Genomic DNA, 23,139 nt, shown 5'->3' on the forward strand with positions numbered 1-23,139 from the left:
GAGGAGGTGGGCTGATTTTTGCCCGAACCTTGAGGGGTGGGACTTAAACAACCTGTCTAATTGCTCAGCTAAGGAATACAAGTGAAATGGAAATCTAATAAATTGTGCCTTGTGCACATCACAGTCTGAAGGAATCTAACAAGGAGCCAATTATAAAGCAGTGAAATGTGATGTGCTCTTCTCACCAGGCTCTGGCTTTAATCAAGAATCATTTAATTAAGCGTTTAACACAATGAAGTCAGTACAGCTGGGCCTTTAAGACTGGTGGGGTGAGGAGGAAACTCTCCTCCTCATGCTTCACCAGCAGACGTGGCCAAAATTGCTCCAAATAATTCATTTGAGCTCTGCCTTGCCTTCTGAACATGATACCTACTGGAGGAAAACATGCTACCTCAGTTACAAATGGGTTGGTGAGTAGATTATTCTGAGGACTTTCTTGTGTAGGTTTCTCTAAAAGCTCAGGTGTTTTTTGTCTCCCCTTCATGCATTACCATAATGTAATGATAAAATGCTGAGTAAATGATCTAATTATTCATAACTAGCTTTTTACAAAACATATGTGACACTGGCAATAGATTGCAGCTTTAAAATTGTGGACAAAACATACACTCAATAGTTAAAAGTAACCAGTTCCATTGAACAGTATGTGTGAAATCACCAGTACACAGTCACCTGTACTGCGCTCTTTCTTTGCGCGTGCAGGGTTACTTAATTGAGCAGACTTGCCTTTTACACAGCCTGCTACATGTAGGAAGATGAAGAGAGATTATAAAGTCTTGCTGCTGTAGCACTCAGTAAAAGAAGACTTTGCAGAAGAGGCGCGGATGGTTGGAGATGCTGCTGATATGGGTCATAAATGTCTGACCCCGGAGAATTGAACAATCTTATCAAAAGCATGGAACCCTGTCTCTCCATTTCAAAACTTTATGCTCCCAGTTTCTTAGTAAAACCATGCATTATAGTAGGGACTAGATGACAAAACAGGAAAAATTACAAACAAAAAAGTAAACAATGAACACAGACTCTCAAATGTTTATAAAATGTTAATAAGAAGTAAATACAAACAGAAAAACAGGTAGACAGAAAAATGCATTTTAAAAATGTTTCAATAAATGTTTTAAATTCCATTATGAAAGAGATACACAACAAGTAGAAAGTAGAAAGGCTGTGAAAGTGGTAGAAGTGGAGGGCATTAAAAGGCTGACCTGACCCCTCAGTGAGTCACTGTTAAGCCAGGCAGCTACAGGACTACACTACTCCAGCATTCAAGGCAAAATGTAAACCTTAGATCTTGTTCTGATTTGAAGCTTTTGTCATTTACATTAGTATTCTGCGTATGTTCTAAGACAGTGTGATTACAGTAGCCTGGCAAGACCTAAGGGTTTAAAATCCCACGATGTGCAGAGAGGAACTGTTATTCCTAGAACTGTCAATTAGTAAACCCCCAGCTAAGCAGCCTATTGTTCAAGTCCTCCTCATAAAACTATTACACATTTCACCACTCAAATGATTTGAAGGCATCATGTTAATGAGAGACTTTGACTTATAAATTTGCACCTGTAACCTGCAGACATGTAGCCCCAGTGCCTGAAAAATTACCTTTGTGGTGCACAGTGCCAGGGAAATTTATCTTTGCGATGATTTTATTGCATGGTTACCTTAGGCAATTAAATCAATAAATCTAAACTGTCAGGGAGCTGGTCTGGTGCCAGGGAAAAATGAAAAGCTCAGATTCAGTAAATAAAAAGCTTTTGACACATCATCTGGGACATTATTTAGCAGGTGTTCTTAACTGGCCAAAAAGAAGAAGAAGAAAAAAAAACACACCACCATTCCCCTCCACTCCAACACTAACCCTCTGAATTATCTTGATATATTTCAGTGAACAAAAAAGTGCGTAAATTAATCAGGCAAGTTTGAGAATGCAAATTTTCCAAGTGCTAAATAAATAAGGAGCCATTAGTATCATACAGAATGCAGTTATTAGGACCAGTAACTACAGGCTAATTTATATGAAATTGTGTACTGTTCACGATCACTGGGGTCTATTATATGAGGGAGTTACAAATATTAAATTTAAGGTCCCTCACGATGTTGGACTAACATCAGCAAGATTATCGTGTGCTCTGATTTTCTGTTCTTGTAGTGCACATATTCAGAAGGTACTAGGATTTTGCAGATTCATAATGACATGACCAGCATCTGATGGTTTCTCATAAATCAGTACACAATGTTTAGAAAAAGCACAGCAAATCATTGACAGAATAGGGTTAAATCTGCCAGTACCCGCAAATTCTGGCCTGTGTGATTGATGACTTGTGAAGAAATTCTTCGAAGATCTGAAATTTGGTTCTCACCATATTTATTCAGCGTTTTTATACAGACATTAAACATTTAAAAACAGCATAACTACATCAGAATTTTTGTTCATTACATTTGACAATTTTATTATAAAATAAACATATGATAGGCAAAAAGAATGATAAAAAAATTGCAGAACTTGTGCAACACATTTAAAATACAAAGCTAACCAGGCAGGAAGATTCTTTGATACATAACGCATTTCAAAACGAATTCTTACAACTATACATGTATAAATTCATAGCATTGCAAGTGCCCTGCTCTGTACAAAAACAGAAGAAAAAAAGAAGTCTACAGCATGCCAGGACACTGAGATCTTCTGTCACTGCAGTTACTGTGTACAACATCTGTCCATCTTAAACCACCTATACCCCAGTGAGACAAAGGCTATTTACTTGGAGTACAAACCCTGCTCTTTCTTTAGGTCAAATCAATATCCTTTAGGCAATAGGTGGCACTGAATCATGTCCACAAAGTTCAAGCTTTATGGATCAACTCTTTTAGCTTTATGTTTGATAGCTAAACTGCTCAAAAGCTCTGGTCACCCAACTGGCGAGTGTTGGTAGAAAGCGGTGGTCACATTTCTAAAACCAAGATGTAACAGATTTCCATACTGTTACTGTTATTTCCTATATGGCTAAAATACATAACACTGGTCTTTGGAAAACTGCCCCAGTTTTGATTTGAGATAATCCCAGCAGATGGCAGGAGCTGTCATCGTGGTTCTGAGATATAATACCTTTACTATACTTAGAGACATTACCCTTTTTGTAAATTTATTGGTCATTAATAATCCATATTAAAGGGATAGTTCAATATTTTATTTCTATTTTAGCAGAGTCAGAAATATTCACATTTACTTATTTTTTTCTCTCTCAGTGCATTGTCAGTCGTACTTAGCATAATGAAAACATTCAAAAACCCATCCGCTGCAAAGATGTGTGTGAACTTCAGCTACACATGATGAAATAAAACAATTAAATGGTTACTGTACGGTAGTTTTAGAAATCTCTGTAACTGTCCTAAGTGTTGCATTCTGCTACCCACAAAAATTTAGCATCCTTAAAAGATTCCATGATTTTCCTTACATCATCAATGGTGTACTATTGATATTGTTTACTTGTTTTTTTTCTTTCTCCAGCTTACTGTAGATGCTGTTAGAAAGATGGAATCTTTTATGAGTATCAGTAAAGTAAGTCAGGTGTTCCTCCAGGCCTTCATTCATTATGCTACTGTAAGCACAGATGCTCTGACACCTGCACGGAGAGATGAATTTGATGAATATATCTTAGTGAAGAGAAAAATGTCAAACAATCCCTTTAAAGTGGAAGTAAGCAAAGTAAATGCCTTTCTTCTTTTAGACACCCTCTTAGGGTTAATAAGTTGTACACTTGGCTTTACGGAAATTAAAAAAAGAAAACAAAAACCCAACAACAACAGAAAGAACACGAACACACAACACTCCAAATGATGATGAAACGACATCAACGGAAAGGTGGTGAAACAGCAGAACGGTTTTTGAATGGAAAACCATAGGGGACAGGAAATGATGTAAAAGCGCAGTGCTTCAAGGCAATAGGTCGAGTAGGCCAAGCGTGACGTCTCGATCTGACACAATCCTTAACATCAAAAGACACAAATGATGGAGCACCACTCTGTACTGTACATATGAATACAAAACTAGACAGGACAAGCATGTAAATAAGGGCTATTTTCTTTTTTTAAACTTGTTTTCTTCTGTGACTGCATTTTTTTATTAATATGAAAAATGAAAAAAAAAATGGGGAAAAATACATATTAAAACAAAGTACAAAAAATACCTGATGAAGTTAGAAACTGGCCTCAAAACCAACATTGTCTATAAATGAAATAAGAACTGCAGGCAAAGTTACTTTTTAAAAAAATAATACTTTTTACTTGGAATCATTTAAGTAAGTGCATGTCATACATCCAGTGCCATAAAGTGGCTTGTAATTGACTAGAATTAAGGATTTTGTCCTGCCCAATCCATGCCAGTCATTATGAATGTCAAAGTGCATGCTGTCTGTTCATCAATGAGGGTGATGGAAGATCTTTCATTGATCTACATGTTGTGGTGTTTTGTGTTGGCGACGAGATATTTACATGCTTAATTTGCAGAGCACTTTAATTGGACATCACCCTCCCAATCTCCCCCCAAAATGAGACACCACTGGAACCAGGAGGAGACCAAGAGAGGGGTTTTAAGTAAGAATTCATAGTGTGGTTTTATTTGCATTTAGTAAAGCCTAAATGTTTAATGAGGCAATGATGATGATACTGTTGAAAAAACAGCGAAATCCTAGTCAGGTAAATATCCTGCTAAACTAGTGCTGCATTGAAAAACCCATTTAGACTGGAAGAAAGCATCGAGCAAAAACCCCAAATCAAAAAGCTGATCAGGTTCACCCTAATTATATAACTTGTGCAATGCATTTTTCAAATGCAGCTTATGTGCAATGCAAGTCTTGCGTTTTAGATTTTAAAATAAATACCACTATACCACCATCTATATGCTGAACAATTCAAGTACTAGAAATCTCTTCTGAGGTCATAACATATTCCATGTTAGAATTTAAAAGATGATACTGGGTTTTTTTCATGGCATGTACATAAACTATTCTAGATTAGCATTCTGGGTCTCCACATATGGTCTAATAGGCCGCTTTGTAAATATGTTTATGTTTTAAACAATTACAAACATTTAAAGTGAACTGAATTCTCTTGTTAACAATTACACTGTATCTACAGAGTATTAACAAAGGCATACTACTTCTTAAACTGATCTAGAATTATGGAGTATGAAATTTCTCAGTGAAATGAATATATGTTATTTTTCATAAGCTTTACTTTGAGCTACAGTGATTTTCCAAGACTTTGTATCTGTGTCATTAATACCACAACTCTCATTCAGTTTGCAAGCTTGAAATTGTTTTTACTGACAAACACCATTACTACTGCATTAAAAGTGGAAGGACACTGTTTGTATTTCCACATAATATTAAGTGTTCCTAAACAACATACATGTAAATTTTCAAAAGTACCAACCATGTAACCTCAATAAGGACACCTTCATATTACATTGTAATAACCCTTTTAAGAGTACATTTTACAATACATTAGTTCAAGCTAATGCATTAGCTTATTACAGGTCATTTAAAAACAAACACCACGAACAAGTAATATTAAGCGGGACCTCGTTAGTGGGATGACTTGTACTCATGCCTATGTGGATTTGAAACAAAGCATTTTAGTACCTGAATCCTTTTTGGGGGTGGACTTTGGGGTGGGGGGGGGATTGGTGGTGTCCATGGTAACGCTGCAGTGGGTCTAGAACCAGAATGCTGGGCAGGAGCAGCCAGTGCTGCCTGCTGTTGTCGTGCGCAACTCTAACGAGTGTCAGCACAGCTGTGGCACTGGATGCATCCATTAAACCAGACTTACTCGCCAGCAGAGGAGCAGAGAGCTGGCGCCGCTGAGTAGCGCATGATTAGCATACAGAAACTTGCAGAGCTTTCTGATGACCAGGACAGGAGGGAATCTGTGCTGCCCAGTCCTAGTGGGAAGCAAACTAAGAGTGCTGAAAAATACACTTGCAACAGTTCTTAACTATTTTACTTACAGCTAATTTCAGATTAAACAATTATAACTATATTGCTATATGCACCTTCTGAATTACTGGGTCCAACAGCTATTGCACTTTGATAAAAATGACTGATCAGGGGGCAGCATTTAAGATGTAGACCACGGATGTAGACCACTGCATACATATAAATACCAAATCTACTTGGTTTTATTAACACCTAGTGTATACTGTCTCTGATGCACATGGTCTATTGATCCTGATCGCTGATGTAGCCTAGGTGCTTATTTAACACAGATCATTTTCCTGTGTGTATTCAGGAGAAGTCGATTTGGGATATACTGCTACATATGAAGAATTTAAAAGACACAGTGCTGCAGTAGTTCTTATCTTATGGCTGTCTTTGAATTTTTTTGCAGTAACAATTGAAGTTTGTAATATCAATTGCACAATTCTTCATGCAGGTTGTTCTCCTGATTAGGTGAGCACATTTCCTTTCAAAAAACTGGCAGAGCAGTCACTCAAGATGACTGCAACCTGTCAAATTCTGCTATTTATAGGTCATTTTCTATCATCAACGGGGCAGAAATGGAATCAGAAATTTGAAATGTTGTCGTTATAATTGAAACGTTAAAGCCAAAACAGGTATGACCATTGCCAGTATAAAGTACACAAATAAATAATTGTGGTTGTACGAAAAAGAAAATAAAATTGAATATACCAATATGGTATGGAAAAATCATTAGATTCATTCTCATTCTTAAATATAGACTCTAATAAATTCTCATTGCATACGCAGGCACTTTTGTAAAATCTTGGTGAAATTCCCATTCCACACACACACACACGCTCGCACGCACGCAAGCACGCACATATGTACACACACAAACACACACACACACACACACACACACACACACACACACACACACACACACACACAATCTTTCTCTCGCACATTCAGACTCTCAAAGATGGTCTGCAACCGAAATCAAGAAGCTGTGCAGTCTAAATAACGAAACTGAAGCTGCCACTCAGAATCTGGCCCCCGGTCCTCCACACCACGCCTCTCACATACACTTGTACACATTCTTGCACACCCACACTACTGGAACACAACAGCAGAGCTCAGAGAAATGGCTCGCCTTGCACTGCCAGCATATCAGCTATCGACAGTGGACATTAAGGTGCTACTGTGGAAACTGCTGAAAGAGGCTGAACACATTTCATGACAAATGTGGGTATTTGTCAGTTCAAAATGGCATTAAGCTACAATATATCTACTCTACAGGTTAGAAGGTTCAGATTATTTTTGGGGTGCTGGGGGGGGTAAATAAAGTATTGTGAATGACAGCTGGCACTAAACTCTTTATAGATAACAACCTAACATTGTGTGTTTTCACACCAAGAGGTCTAATTCCCTCCCATCCCCCAAAATAAACACACAAATAGAAACAATCAAACAACAACAAAAAAACACAGCACCGAACACTTAGAAACTTTGAAGAGCTTGAATAATTATAAATGATGTCTGACTCCTTCTGAACTATCTATAACTCCCTGTGAACATGCAAGATTGAACAAACATCAAATAGTAAAAGTGTTGTCATATAGAACACAGTTGGTATGGTACATATTGTAAAGATCAAAAGACCCATCAAGCCATGAAGACACTGTTCTCTGTTATGTGCATATGTACTGTACAAGTCAATTGCACAGGGAATCTTTCGATAAACAGTCTCTGACAAATTTAAGACATGTGGTCCCTATAAGGAATTCAGCTTTGGAATAAAGCCAACATGAGTGTTACATACTAATAGGTATTATTGGCACTGCAGAGTGCAGAAATCGGGTCATTGGAGGGCTGGATCTCTTTTTTGTGTGTGTGTGTGTTGTTGCTACCACTTTGACCACCAATCCCTCAGACACAGATGTAATACAAAGAAACAATACTGACATAGAGCAGGACTACACGCTGGTCACCTGTGTGCTTCCTCCACAGAATGAGATGGTATTTCATAGGAAACCATGTGTGCTGTACAAAATAAAATAAGAGTTCAGATCTTTGTCTGCTTCGAAAACAGAGATGCGGTCATCCCAAGGCTAATCGCCTAGCCTCCTGCAGCCATTTGTGGGCATGTGCAGTACAACCCAGTCTTGTCGGTGTAATGGCTGGGAGCTGGTGCAAATTCCCTTACACCATTATTTCATGACATCATGTCCCTCTGTTGTTATGACCTTGGTCACAGCTGAGATGACAACAGTGCTGCTTTCTTATAATGTATGCCCATACTGGTTCCTGAAGCGAGGCAAGAAGCAACCTGCGAAGACCAGGATACAGCACTGTGTGTTCCACTCACACTGCTGTTCCCTTTTTGTAGAGGCAGATGACCACAGAGCCCCGTCTGGTGCTGACTGTCGGGCACCCCTGGGAGGAGCCACTGCTTCGGGGGGGGTATGGCTCGCTAGACGGCAGTGCTGGTGGCGATATGTTGGAAGGAGGAGCAACGGAAGGAAAGAGGAGGGAGAGAGCAAGAAAAAGAAGTAGGGAGTGAGGGAGAGGGAAGGGGAGAGAGCGAGAGAGGGAGGGAGAGAAGGAGGGAGAGCACAGTGGAAGTGCCAGCACTATAACAAATGGGCCTCGATGCGGAGCCAGTGCAGTCCTTGGCGGATGTAGCGCACCAGCTCTGTCATGCTGCTGTGCTGTGTCAGGGGCTCCATTACCGAGTCCAGCTCCTGAAAGAACTCTGCCAGACCCACAGCACACAAAAATACACCCATGAATATGAAGTACCCAGAAACACCTGGCTGCCTCGCCCCCCACATCGCTAATTCCAGCAAATGGTTGGAAAAAAAAAAGATGGTAATAGTAATTGCCTATGATATTAAAACTCTTCAAATGTAATTTGAATAGGTTACGCTCAAAATGAAAGGGGCCATGTCAAAGGGAGTATGTCTTTTTCAGGACTGATTGAAAATACTGGACTACGTCTCTCCACTAACTAATGACAAGCTGCAATTAACTAGAGGCCAGTGCACCAATAACCTATCCACATGGACGGTGCCACTCGGGCAATGTGAAAAGCCCTACATCTAAGCTCACTGTGCTCTAATTGGCCAATTTCGACATCACGCTGCCCAAAGGCTGAACCCAACAGGCCCTAATTGAGTTCATTATGAACAGAGACAGTGAAGGGGTCAGGGTGGGAGGACTCCAGAGAGGGTCGGACAGACCGGTTTCTTATGGCTGACTTCTGAGCCAGGGAGGCCTCACATGACACACACACACACACACACACACACACACACACACACACACACACACACACACACACACACACACACACACACAGAGTGCCTGTGCTTGTTAATTAGCCTTCTCTAGAGGGGCGAGGGAGAGCAAGGCGGTGGCAGCAGAGGCTACATCAAACTTCCAGCACTGGGCAGGCAGCTGCTGTCTACAGTGGTCCGGACAAACAGCCACTGATAAGGCTAATTTGCGAGAGGGGCCAGATCTCTCTTCAGCCTCTGACAAATATAGATAAATGATGTAAAATAACACTAATCAGGCCTATGAGAGAGTGCTTCACTACTGGCTAAGGACAGATGTGTCCTGACAATGGGAACCAGGGTACAAGGACATGTCCTGAGAAGGACATTCTAGCTATGCAATGTTAGTAAGCTTTGCGTGATCAAGAAAAGGTTTGCATCTGCAATAAAAAAATTCACATTTCATCTTTAGGACTGTGACTATAAAACTTTAATGGTTAAATTTTCTAGACGCAAATACTAAATTATATTGCCCATGGCAATTCCTCACTGGAAATAGCACAGATACTCTGCCATGGCTCTGTGTGAGTGTGTGAGCAGGAGCTAAGCGAGCCAAAGCCCTGGAGTTCATGCCTACCTTGGCTTTCATGGGCCAGTTTGTCGGCCGTGTCCCAGTGCTCGTAGCTGCGCAGAATGTTGTTGGTGATGTTGACGTGGCTGGCGGCCATGTGGTGGATGCGTTGGGGGATGGCTACACTGCCCGATGACGATGACGACGACGAGGAAGAGGAGGAGCCGACGGCTCCAGTGCTGCTGCTCACCGAGCTGATGGGGGAGGGGCTCAGGGACATAGGCGAGGGCGTGCCGGTACTCCTGCATGGCAAGGGAAGGGCATGCTCACACCAGCTCATAAATTATGCAAATATGAAAGGCGGTATGCTGATTCACAAAGCAGCGTAACCTGCACCCTGCATTTTTTGTTTTGGCCCATATTATTTTTCTCCAGCTCGTGTGTAGCTCTTTTGTCTCTAATTAATGCAAAGCTGTATGCACTTCTGCTCTCCAATACTCCGTAGTGTCTTGACTTTATTTGTATTACTTTTCTTGACCTTTTACCAAATATTGCATCTCATCACAGTCCACCAGTCCAGTGTTATAAGTTATAAGCACACATGCACAGCTGGAGCCTCTGCCAGTCAGCGGTCTGCACACATCAGTCTTCCCGTGGTTAAACCCAAACAGTCAGGCCACGTCGACCGTAATTCCAGCCATAAACTGAACCGCACTTGGTCCCAGTGAGGTAGAATTATGTCCGCTGTCAACAGCAAGGCCTATTCTTGGGCAGTTTCGGGCTTTGCTCGACTAAACAAACCATCAGTGTGGTGCTGGGGGGGGGGGTGGGTGGTGGAATTGGGAGACAACACAGGAAGGGGAGAAAAGATTCATGATGGTAAAGAAGGTAAAGACGGCATGAGGGGGGCAGTGGGGAGGGGGTTGGCTGGTGTTGATCATAGATGTAGCAGGTAGGGGGGATTAGGAGGCTCTCTTTACTGCTAATGTAGCTGCGAAGGCCAGAGAGGCTGGAGGGGTCTGGCTCGCCAAGCTAATTGGTTTTGACAGGCGCGTTGGCTGCAGAACAGCAGGCCTGGGTAGTCTCCAGCCAGCGGCTAACTCTTTCGCTCATACACACACACACACACACGCGCACTCATACACATACACAGAGCTTCTCACGCCAGCCCGCCCCACAGACGCCAGGTTGCCATGGCGCTGGCATGGAAGAGCTGCTTCCTTCATCTCTTCCTGCCCTCTCATTTGCTTAAAGCAACCATGACTGGGCTTCACATGGCATGGGCAAAGGTCTACCGATTCCCACAGCAACAGCAGAGAAAAAGGCCACTCTTAAGCACAGAGCAGGCAACAGAAGACAAGGGAGAGGCCAGGCAGTGATGTCAGAGGCAGGAGGACCTACTTTCCATTGGCCCCCCATGGTGAAGGTGCTTGGGAACTTTTCGCCGAGTTCTATGGGGAACAGGGGGAGAGGTTTGGGGAAGGCAACATTATTTATGTTAAATGACAGAGCACACGGTTGCAGAAATGCTCAAACATGATTAATCATGAGCTTACAGTCTGACAACGCATGCAGATAATTGATGGTATTAATTTGTACACTAACTGCATAAATGAATGGCTTTTTAATATTGGCGCGCAAAATTAATGAGAACATGCTATTTGAACAAATATGAATTCAATTTAGTTAGATGAAAACTGGCTCTGCAAGTGCAGAAACCAGCTTGCACTTTGGAATGTCAGGTGGTGTTGAAGGGCCCTACCTTGAAGTACTCCATTAGCGAGCGGGAATACTTCATCGCGTGCTCCTTCTTCAACTTGAACATCCGCAGGTACAGCAGGGACAAACAGCGGTTGCTGCGGAGACCGGAAAGGCACGCTGTTGTCATGCAAGCATTTGTGTTTCTGCCGCTGAGGCGGAACGTGAAAGAATTTCAGATCTCAACAGGTAATCGAACAAGCAAACAAAAGCGAACGCATGCCTGTAAGCACACAGGAGTATGCTGGCTCGTGGGCAGCCCTGACACAGGGTGCGTGACCTTTCAGTCATATGCTTGTGAGACAGCAGACAACAGAGGCATATGCAGTGCCTCGTGAAACCGAACAAGCCCTCTGTCATCTCTAATAGGACCAGACTTCTCATCTTATAGCCATAAACACTGTGTACTCACAGTCCCTGATAACTAGGTCAGCAGTAGGACAGGTTTGCCTGACAGGTTGTGTGCTATTTTTTCTTCTTTCATACCTGTCAATGTGCTTATCAACCGAGGACGAGATGTGCACTTATGTAACTGCCTGGACGCTGAAGCTCATGTGAAGTGGCGAACCTTCAGCTTTGGCCCGAACAGTAGAACATGTCTGACAGCCCCCGACCTCAGAACATGGGTCCATCCCCACCTCCAGCGCGACAGGAGGTCTTTGCCCATGATCTACCAAACTGAACTGAAGGAGCTTTAAAAGTGAACTTTCAAGTGCCAGATGACTTTGGTTAACAAGTGCGTGCAGAGCTGGTGGCTGCGTCTCGAACCAGCCTAGTGGCAGTCATCCCGCCATGGGTGGCGCGTCTGACCATGACACTCAGCGAGCATGGGCCCCCCGTAATGTGAAAGGCAGGCGGTCCCATGCACCTTTTATCCGGCGGGCAACATGCTTCCCAGCTGGTGTTGCGTGGAGACCTTCCATCAGCCTCTAACGGCTTAATTAAACACGAGAATAATGACAGGGTATAAGTGGATTACGCAGTTTGGCGGTGCTTTAGGACTCCGTCCCAGATGTGGCTGATTGTTGCCGTGTAAGCGAGTGACGTTTAGGAGTGGTGCAGGGCAAGGCGGGTCTGCACACCGCCGCCCTCGATACCCGTGCAGTCAGGCTGAGTGGAGAGGCTTGGCTCTTTAAATACACGCTTCACACACTGCTGTCATGTCCTACACTACGGGAATTTATTCTCAGCAACATGACATATGTGAAAGGAATTGATGAAAATCTGTTATGTGAGCCCGGTTGGGCTTCGACAGACTTTACAGAGAATGGCTGAGAGCTCTGGAGAGGATGTGCAGAACTCACCATAGCACTGCTAATTTCTTCTCTGCTAGCGTAGCTGAATGACTGGTGAAGTTCTTTAATCTCATTGCGTACCTTAAATGACAGAACAAAACAAGGAAATGAGTTTATTTTTACGCCATGTTGCTTAACTCACCCTGCTGGTGCCAGTGCTACTGGTAATGATTACAGAAACAGGAAAACCTCATCAGTGCAATTCTGTTTCAGCATAAATTAAATCCTTTAGGTTTAACACACTAACGCGACAGCCTTTTATGCTGTAGTATATGCATGGCTGTGCGCAAATTTGGGCGTCCGCGCATGGCTTTTGCAGAACAGTGGTTTCAGTCAGCACCGCCCAAATCTCCCAAGCGCACTGATGAGCTTCGAGGTCCATCTATTTTCATTCTCCGTGACATTAATAAAACAAGGGCCGCTAATTGTGTGACTTGTAATGCAGAGTTGCCCAGCGGTGGCCCTAATGACAATCATCTTTTTTATTTCAATCATGGCAGGTAGGGTGGCCAATCCCGGAGGGAAGGGGAGCAAAGGGAGGGGGAGGAGAGGGAGGCGGCTGGCGAATGAGGTAAGGGAGAAATAGGGGAGGTAGGAGGCTAGCGGGTAAGTAAGGGAGGAAAGGGAGGGAGAGAGGGAGGGCCCACCAACCACCCACCACCTAGCTCAGAAGGAGGATGAGTGGTTTGCCAGTACTGACCGAATGAGCTCCACGGTTTCCGAGTACATGGTGTATGGCGACTTGGCCTCCAGCGGGTCGCGCTCCATGGCGCTGCCGCATTCGATGAAGGAGAGCGCGCCATCGGCGTAGTTCACGGCTTTGCCAAACTTCTCCATCTGTGGAGGGGCAGAAGGGCAGTAATAAGAGTCTGGGAGAGCAGCTGCAGTAATAACAACAGACATGAGATCAGCTGCAGAAAGCCAGAGCACGTGCATAAACAGCCTGTGGAGCTGCGTGGGGGAAAGAAAAAACAATCTTCTTGAAACGAGCAGGTCCAGAGCGATGCTCACTGAAATCAGTTTCACACAACATACAGATTCTTGAACACAGGGTAAAAAAGGATTTCGAACTCTGATGATATTATGACTGGTTGGTTGGTATTAAACTGTGTGCAGACCACCAGTTCATTGTCGTCTTCGTGTGGCACTGATTTATTGGCTTCAACATTTAGAAGTGTACTTCTCATTAATCAAATACTAATCAATACTGCTAAATGTAATGCCCCCAAGGAATCAGTCCCTTTTACATGCCAAATGCAAGAGAGTGTGTAAAACCGATTTAGCGACCACTTGTCTTAGCAGACACATCTCCAACAGGTTCCATCCATTTCCAAATAAACCTTTTAAATATGAGCCAGAGGGTGGCCCGAGATTCATTACATACCGGCGATTACACTCCTGCAATGCGGGCAATCAATTCCTTTTGCTTTATATTCATGGATAGGATTTTACATCAGTGTGCCAATTTATGGTGGAGTGGACGTAACCTTCTGTAAAGCACAATGCCTCAAGAGATAATTGCTGAGATCCAGTTATTTGGGCCACAGGAGCCTGTTAAGTAAATCAGAAGAAATTGCCCCTTCTCTGAAGCATGTTAGGAAAAGCAAGGGTCCTCTTCCAGTGCCTGTGTGCCACACCTTCTCAGGTAAAGCCCTTTGCACAGGAACCTTTTTTATACTGTTATCAGCTCCACTTATGAGCTACTGCTGCCCACAGGTAAAAGGTGTGGGAGAGATCAATGCTGTCCACTGGTGGCTGAGCGGCATCACTAACGCCCCTCTCCTCCCAGGGCTTTCTGTATTAACCTTAAATTAACTTTGACACACGCATCAGTGACATCATTTGAAGAAACAACACTAATGAACAGGAATAGAAAAGCTATTAAAGATACTCTTTTCTGAGATGGGTAAGGAATATGCTATTTTAAGTCGCACATGAAAAAGCGCGCCACACTGAGGTAAGAACGTGGTGTGGGGGGAGGGAGGCCGTCCTTACCAGGGCATCGGCTTTGTGCTTCAGCTTCTTGGCCTCCTGCATATAGTAGTCCGCATTATGAACACTGTGCAGTAGGAAACAATGGACTGAAATTAGCCACTGAGAATGGTCATGTGCCTCCTTCACATGCACGTTACATACATCCATAAGATATTCATGCGTGTCACTGCATGCATTTAAAGGAGCCTTTAAGCACCCGATAAGAATCACAGAGTCAGCCTGGTCGTAGTGTGCACCTAAGGGGTGGTCTGGAGTTTTTCAGCAGAGAACTTTGGTGCATGTATGCTTTTTGTCCAGGACAATTAATGTTTTCAACGTCAAACATTGGCCTACAGCCGCATAAGTTCAAAACTGATACGATAACAGCAGCTGCACGTTAAATGATCATGCTAACACAAACCCGTCTTAGCAAACTGTTTGGTGCATGGTACATACGTGTTGTTGAATGTGAGTTTGGGTCTTCTGGGTTCCATATTCTCCACTGACAAAGATGAAGGGTTCGGCCACACATCAGGCTCTGACTGACCGTTGCCATGGAAACCGCTGGCGGGCTTAGAGTGGCTGTCTTCCTCCTGCTATATGAAGAGTCCATTAAAATGCTAATTAGCATTTAGCGGCTCAAATGATACAGAAAGGAATCATGTAGGCTATTCTGCTTTGTTTCTCGAATGGCTTTGAGAAGTTGAGCTCAGATGAATCGGCACATGGCATCCATTTTCTTGCCTTCAAGGCTATTTTGAAATCCCTCCAAAAGGGTAATTAGTTTTGCAAAAACACAGGAAATGTGGTCGAAGCCTCCAGCAAGGAAAAAATAATCTATGGCAAGAGTGGATGAATCAGCTCTGCAGTCCGATGATTTCTCCCCAGTTTTCCTGTTCCCATCTAACGCTTTAGCAATTGCACCACATTTCAAAGAAAGAAAAAAGTAATGATCAAATACAAGTATAATCAAAACATTTTTGATAATTGTAAGTACAATAATTTTAAATTAGAAATGTTTAATGGGAGACTATGTGATGTGTTATAGGCACACCACACACTGGAAACTAGCTGTACTGTAAACAATTTTAACTGCTTGCACAAAATGTATGCTTAGTTAGGTAAAAGTGAAAAGTACAATCATGAAACAAACAACACTTTTATGACACCGACATTTAAATATCGCAAAGCATGTGCCAAGAATTGCGCTATTAGTCATGTTTTATAAATAATAAACACAAAACTCTACTTAAAGTATACCAAAGATACACCAAGTGCACTGAAGAAATGGTCACCACATACAACAAAACTACAGAATATGGCATTGCTCTTACACAGCTGTTCTTGGAGTGAGCCTTGCTTTCTCCTTTGCGGTGCTTGTGTGATGAGGATGATGAGGAGGAGGAAGAGGAGGACAAAGGGGCCAGTGCGTGGACAGATGGGATGGTGGCGGGAGCAGTCGCACTCGCCTCCACACTGAGGGAGCTGCCCTCGCTGCACCGCCGTTGGCGGCCGACTGGCTCGTCTGACAGCGGAGACAACAATGGTGGCAGGAGCTTCCTTGGCTGCCTTCCTCGGCTGCGTGGACGAAAGGCAGACAGACACGTTAGCGGCGCCTGCCTGGACCACTTCAGCAGGCCCAGGTGCTTGCAAGGCCTCTCCACACCAAGCCTCTCCAAACATTGGCTGATTTTGGGCAACCGGCTGCTTCTGGTTGATCAAAGAGCATTTCGATAAGTAGACAAAGACTAGGCACATGGAAAACGCGAGTGCTCCTGAAACGTTAAGCAGGAGTGAAGAGTCCAGGAGTGGACTATATTAACAGTGTTTGAGAGACGTGGCGGGAAAGATCTAAAGTCAATCTTAGGTTAATGTTTCTGCCTGAGGTTGTGTACTGAAGTGGGCTAGAGAAAGGTTAAGTGACTGAACAGTCCCTCACAGCTGATTATGGGATTTGTGGGCATGCACTTTTATCGAGGTGCTCCACTCATTTAGCATGCAGCAAGATGTGCTGTGGTTATAAAAGAGACATGCTAAATAATCGAGAGGAGCAGACTGGTCCAATATCATCTGGGTTCCATCGCCATAAATGGCTGCTCTACTATTACACAAGCGTAACACAAACTGGAGAAAGCCCAAAGGTGCAGCTTCAGTAGCTCGCCTTCGGTACAGGAATGCCTGAGGGTCTAGACTGTGTCTCAACACTTAACTAAACTCTAATTAGAGAGAAAATCCTATCCAAGTTTTATATGAGCAACTGCTGAAATGTGATGTCATTTTCTACACAGCCCCTGGTCATAATTTGGCTAAAAATAGATAAGGCGTCATTTAAAATTCTCCCATTTCTTCTGTCCCTCTAGTTCATGAGGTTTTTGTTTGTGTGCACCAGAACCATGGGCATTCCGTCATGCAATGCAGCAGAGCTTTATTTATAGTAGTTTCTATTGTTTTCTAGTAGTAATCTGGTCATAGGTAGACAATAAAATGACCTATGCTTAGCTCTTGAAATCACAAGAGCTCTGGTCTATTGATTGATGGAGCTTCAGAATAAGCATGACATGTAGTCTGGCATGAGTCAGTTATGGTTCAACTGCCAATCTTTTACATACACTTCCAGACCCATTCCCAGACAGTCAAAATGTCCTATTTTGTAGTGTACAAAAATCAAATGACTAATATATATAGCCATTGCTATTATGAGTACAATTTCTTTATCGGTTTATCTGAGGTGGGCTATATATTATAGGTGGGAAGAGTTCTTTGCATGTTGATTGCACCTCATAAGCTCAAAGAAGATGCCAAGTTAAGAAAATAGAGTCACTACATAGCAACATTAAAAGAGAATCATGAACTATGGCATGGAAAAAGCCTCAGCATATTTTTTTTTGTCTTGCTTTATGTTAAAATGTCCTGAGCTTCCTCAGTTTAAAACAATAATAAAGGCTTCTTTGTTTTTCTAATCTAATTAGAAGGGGGAAGCAGAGTGTGTGCATCGATACTGCCTGAACAGAACTGATTTAAAGCCCAGTGGGCAGGTGATATCATTAAATAGCCCCAAAGGTGCTCAATGCTTCCAGTAACAAGCATTAGCAGAGGCTAATATTTTAGCCTGGAGCTGCTGATCACACTGTTGCCATTAGTCATGTCATCGTGCACTGGATACTCATACGAACAGGATGGCCTCATGACCTCTGTCATGAGCGTGTCATTGGCAGACATTTTCCTGCTCTGGCACTAATTGAATATCTAAAATTAGCCGGTGCCTGTGCCCTAGTGTCAGTGTTAAATTACAGTAATGTAAAGGGACAAAGGAGAATGGCAGTTAATGCTAGGCACAGAGTCTGACCTGCTGCTCCTGCTGGGCCCTCTGTATCCCATCATGCTTTTTAAGGACACAACATAGGGCGTGGGACTCAGCTGAGCTAGCACATCTTATCTTAGGCTGCTGCATTGCATATGAGTTGAACATTTGAAAGGCAACACCTAAAGTTTTCCTCACAGAGACATGATCTGAAGAGGGATGATAAAACCTGGTTGAGTCGTAAACACGCTGAGCTCATGTTTTACAAACTCATTCCAGCCCTTTTTCGCATTCAGCCCTTACTCCATTTTAACAGGCATGCCGTGTTTGTTAAGGATGGGGAAAAAGTATTTCCAAGCACAGAGAGTAACAGAGAGTAAAAAAACCAAACAAACGGTCACTTTGCACGTCAGACCTTTCACGTAGGAGGAATCAATCATGTGTAGTAATGTAAGCAAAGTGTGGCAGGAAGGTTACAAATACTCACTCTTTTGTGCTGGAGACTTTGTGGTTGTGGATGGGAGAGATGCAGGGAGGCAGGAGCAGAGCCTCCTTCTCCAGTCTTAACTTCTTGCTCCCACTCAACACCTCACAATGCTCCGACTGCAAGCACAAAAGACCCAGTTGTTCCTTTGGTTTCTGCTTTCGCTCATCTACTGAATGCAGTCTATACCAATGATTTTATGATCATATTTCAGGGGAGTTTATAAAGTGAACTAGAGCACTTAAACACTGAGCACAGGGGTGGAGTTAGAAGGGGTGGAACTCAAGGACCCTGGAGTGTGCTTGGGCTAAGAGGCTTTCTCAAGGGTACAGCTATAAAACTGTGTCCTGCACCTGGATGTCTCCAAAGTAGCACAAGGCCATCAGCACGAGAGGAGGAGGTTTTATGGAGGATGTCCATCTGTTCTAAGTTGTTGCTTATAGGTAAAACCAAGGTAAGTATAAGGCTATAATCTTCACTCAGTGTTTTGGATTAGAATGATTTTACAACAAAGAAGCTTTTTTTTTTTTTTTTTTTTTTTTAACAAAAGGCTAAGAAAGTAGGCATTTTAAAGTTCTCACGCAGATTGTCTCTAATGTCCTAGGAGCACCTTCTATTATACTACATCTGTGCAACAGTAATCTAACAGCCTTGATAATATGAGTCTGAATAGTAGGGAGAAGAGACTGGACACATGCCTTGTGTTTCCTCTTCGATTTGCTGGTGGGTTTCTCTGGGGGAATGGAGGCGGGTGACTGCTGTCGCCTGTGCTTGACGCTGGGTTCCCGGCACTCGGCCTTGGTGGGGGGTGGTGGCTCAGGCGGGTCCTGCCCAGGGATCCGTGACAGGAGGCTGAGCTCAATCTTGACCCACAGAGACTTGATATCCTCAAAGTCTCGCAATGGTGACAGCAGCTCATTCTGAACCATGGGAATGGGCGAGAAGAAGGGTTCCTCCAGGAGGTCAGTGGTTCCCGGGTCTGGGATGGAAGTGCTGCTGGTGCTGGCAAGACTGCTCACACTCAGGATATTGCTGTTGCAGTCCTTGGATTTGAGGTTCAGGTTGCTAGGCCCTGGGCAGGGGAGATGTACCTTTGAAAGCTCCTCAGGGTCTGAGTGGCACTCTGATGAGGACGACTCTGTTTCAATAAACTCCTTTGATTTGGGGATTATCTTACTGGGCCCTCGATGTTTCTTCTTGTCTGCAGCTGTGGTGGAGGTGGCAGCAGTGGTGGTTACCGCAGTGGACCGTGGCTCTTTTCTGGGGGCAGTCTTGCCCCCTGGCGCTTTCCCTCTGGCCTTAGCTGGTTCTAAAGGTGGAGGTTCTTTCTCCTTTTGGGTAGTGCTTGAGTTCGCTGGCCTGGGCCAATTATGCTCCTCGCTACTGGAGGATCGTTCGACTTTCTTGGGCTGCTTCTTGCCTGTGCTTCTCCGCGATGGGGCCAGATCCACTGTAGCAGGGGTTTTCACCTTGGCCCCCTTGCCATCTGGAGCTTTCTGGCCCATCTTGGGCTTAGCCTTTTCTCGGATGGGACTGAGCAAAGCCCGGTCCTTGGAGTCGGCTTGTGCAAGAGATGCGCTGGGCTTGCTCTTACTGCAGTTCTGGCTCTCAGCAGCCTGGTCCTCCTCAGGCTGGGAACGGCTGAGGCCATGACTCTCTGGCTGGGTGTTGGTAAGGGCCTTATTGTGTGGATTGACCTTGTTCAGCCACTTATCCAGCTGCCACTTGTTCGTTGATGGTGGTTCAGGCTATGGAAAGAGAAACAGGAATGAAAGTTTGGTTGTTGTTTTTAATTGAATCCCGACATAGCACACCACGATTGACTGGTTTTGAACTGGATATTGTATCATACATTATCCCCATGCACTACATAAAAAGTATCTACTATTACTTGTCTTCCACACATAAAATATGGAACATTTGGTAGACTCTTAAGGAGATGCAACACTTTTTAAATGCTCACCGCATCAAATGACACAGTGCTGAATATACATATAAATTTTTTTCAACCCAAAACACATGTAACCCAAAGTTGTAATGGCCCATATCTACATGGGCATCATCCGTCTATGGTGTTGATTCATAAGAAGGGCAATGATTCAGTTATATGACTTTCACAGACCAATGAGTCAGTTTTAAGAAGAAGCTATTAAGAGAGGAAGTCGTAAAACGTCTGAATGGCAGAGAAGCTTGACAATGTATTGTCCTGATGGTGCTCTCAACTCTGACGGGGAGAAAGATGTTTTCATCAGCCATATTAGCTTGCATCGTTTGTTTTGTACCATTATGCTCTGAGACATGTATAAATCTTTCATACAAAACCATAAAGGTTGTCTTGGATGATCTTCTAAATGACTTCAAATCATTTGAAAACGGAAGTCACGGAAATGAGCAGATGTCGAAATTAACCATTAAAACCACAGAGGGTGAAAGATGTTGAACATACTCTCCATATGATCAGGATCTACCTTCCCACACTCGCCATATGATCAGGATCTACCAGGATCTTTCCAGAAAAAAGTGGCTAATCTTCCACCCTGTTTTACAGTTGAAACCCATGCTTTCTATCTCATCTATCACATTTAGACTTATGCCAATACAAACTGCAAAAATGAAACCTAAGAGTACACACAGAGATGATGAATTGACAATTGTGCACATCCAAATTTTACAGGCCTCCTGGAGCTTTCCTGTTAAGGCATCAGGACTGTGCAGTGCAGCTTGAAAGAAAATGATACATCTCTCCACCCCAAAGGAGCAATGAAAATGAGGGTGCTTGTTTTTGGTGGATGCACTGAGGGAGCCTAGGGCCACTGTGGGGCAACTTTAAAACTGCCAGTTAAGCTTTTACAACAGCTTTTTACACATTCAGCCTTTCTACCCTGGGAAAACCGCAGTACATTTCTCCCCCAGTGTTTTGAATTTGCTTGAAGAATAAAATAAAGGATCTTCATCTTTATCCCACTCTATGGAATATCTGTTGTTTTTGGTGGTCAACACACAAATATTTATAAGCACTTACAGTCACTCAAATTTAATTACTAATAATTAGTTTGATCTCCACCAAGTTGAATGTGTCAAAACAGTACTCTAAATGCAAACAGCTCTTCTGAATAAGTGGGATTAATTCACTCAGAGTACTCATTTATAGGGCAACATGAATAGACAACTGAAGAATCTAGAGAGGTTTTATTGTTCTGCACTCTAAACTTTTGAATTGGCTCAGTGATTATTCTCACATTAATTGAACTTTTAAATAATTCAGTTCCACTGAGCTCCCTGTAAAGACGTGATAAAGCGTGGCCATGATTTGTGAACACCTTTCCAGCGTACAGAGCACGCGGCATGTACCTCTGGTGTAGCAGCACGGGTTGCTCTGTTGCACTCGCTGTCACTGGAGCTGCTTTCACTGTCGGAGTCTGACTCTGAGCTGCTCTCTGATTCGCTGGAACTCCCGGATGCTCCGCTGGAGTGGCCAGCCGGATCACTGCTCCGTGGCGTGGGCCCTGGGAGGCTGCAAACGTGGGCACACACACACACACACACACACACACACACACACACACACACACACACACACACACACACACGAGCACATTATTCACATGATGTAACATCACATAGTGAACCTTTGCACAAGTCTATTAGTAATAGTAGGTTGTAATTCATAGAAATATTTGTTTCGTGCTCTATACATACAACACAGAGACCATATTTTATAACAGTGTGGTTTAAAGGGCTGCAAGTAAAGAATCAATCTAACATGGTTGCAAGGTTTGTTGAGATCAAGGAGCTACAGGGTTTATTGAGCAATATTAGGGGGCTTGAGGAAAATATCCTCTCCGAGTCATCTTTCAGAATACATGCTGCATATGTCAAAGGCTGAAGATATTGCTTAGGTCCAACTGACCACAAAACAACTGGAGACCACTGTGATGTATGGTTGGGGAAGAGACAGAGATGTGGACACCATCCCCCACCCAGTTATTATTCCACACCGTCTCACTGTTCTCCACCATTGCTCGCCATTATTTATAATTTTATGAAAGGTTGCGGCTCTCTAATCCAATAAACCTCTACTTCTCACCAAGTCTTCGGCCTCCGCTGCCCGTGATTGCTTTACATGGGAGTCAAACGTGCTGGAGGGAGGCAAATTAAATCCATTCCCAAAGGTCAGATTGGGCTGCTTTATGTCGACACTTTGTTAGTGATTATGTTGCGACAGGGAAACGCGTCACCTCTTCCAGAGAAGGTTGGGCCAATACCGCTGCGGTCTCAGGGAAAGAGAGAGAGTAGGGAAGGAAGCTGAACTGCAGTCACAACAGTGACAGTTCTAAAATGAAGACTGTGCTCCTGACTGAATGGGAGATGAAGACTGAGTGTTGCTTTGTCACTGGTTTGCGGTACAGCTCGAGGCCGTAGCTTGCTCGGGAGACTGAAATGTTTGGCAGTGTGTGGAGATGGCACCAAACTGCTATCTCCCTGAGTGTGCCCTGCCCTCGTGTCTTGTGGGAGAGGGGTGAG

General features: G+C 43.5%; 1 protein-coding gene across 1 annotated transcript in view; it reads right to left on the bottom strand.

The window, feature by feature from the left end:
- Positions 1-6,861: 6,861 nt before the first annotated feature.
- aff2 (AF4/FMR2 family, member 2) overlaps positions 6,862-23,139 on the bottom strand; it is a 135,127-nt gene continuing 118,849 nt past the window's right edge. Inside the window, exons 10-21 of the mRNA XM_027002154.2 lie at positions 21,967-22,129; positions 19,314-20,363; positions 18,619-18,734; positions 16,165-16,408; positions 15,287-15,426; positions 14,852-14,915; positions 13,557-13,693; positions 12,866-12,937; positions 11,566-11,659; positions 11,205-11,254; positions 9,870-10,105; positions 6,862-8,709 (exon numbers count right to left, since the gene is read on the bottom strand). Coding sequence (XP_026857955.2) covers positions 8,588-8,709; positions 9,870-10,105; positions 11,205-11,254; positions 11,566-11,659; positions 12,866-12,937; positions 13,557-13,693; positions 14,852-14,915; positions 15,287-15,426; positions 16,165-16,408; positions 18,619-18,734; positions 19,314-20,363; positions 21,967-22,129 — 2,488 coding nt within the window. The 3' untranslated portion in view covers positions 6,862-8,587. The remainder of the gene's footprint in view (positions 8,710-9,869; positions 10,106-11,204; positions 11,255-11,565; positions 11,660-12,865; positions 12,938-13,556; positions 13,694-14,851; positions 14,916-15,286; positions 15,427-16,164; positions 16,409-18,618; positions 18,735-19,313; positions 20,364-21,966; positions 22,130-23,139) is intronic.

The sequence above is a fragment of the Electrophorus electricus genome, chromosome 12, assembly GCF_013358815.1.
Source record: "Electrophorus electricus isolate fEleEle1 chromosome 12, fEleEle1.pri, whole genome shotgun sequence".
Taxonomy (NCBI): Eukaryota; Metazoa; Chordata; class Actinopteri; order Gymnotiformes; family Gymnotidae; genus Electrophorus; species Electrophorus electricus.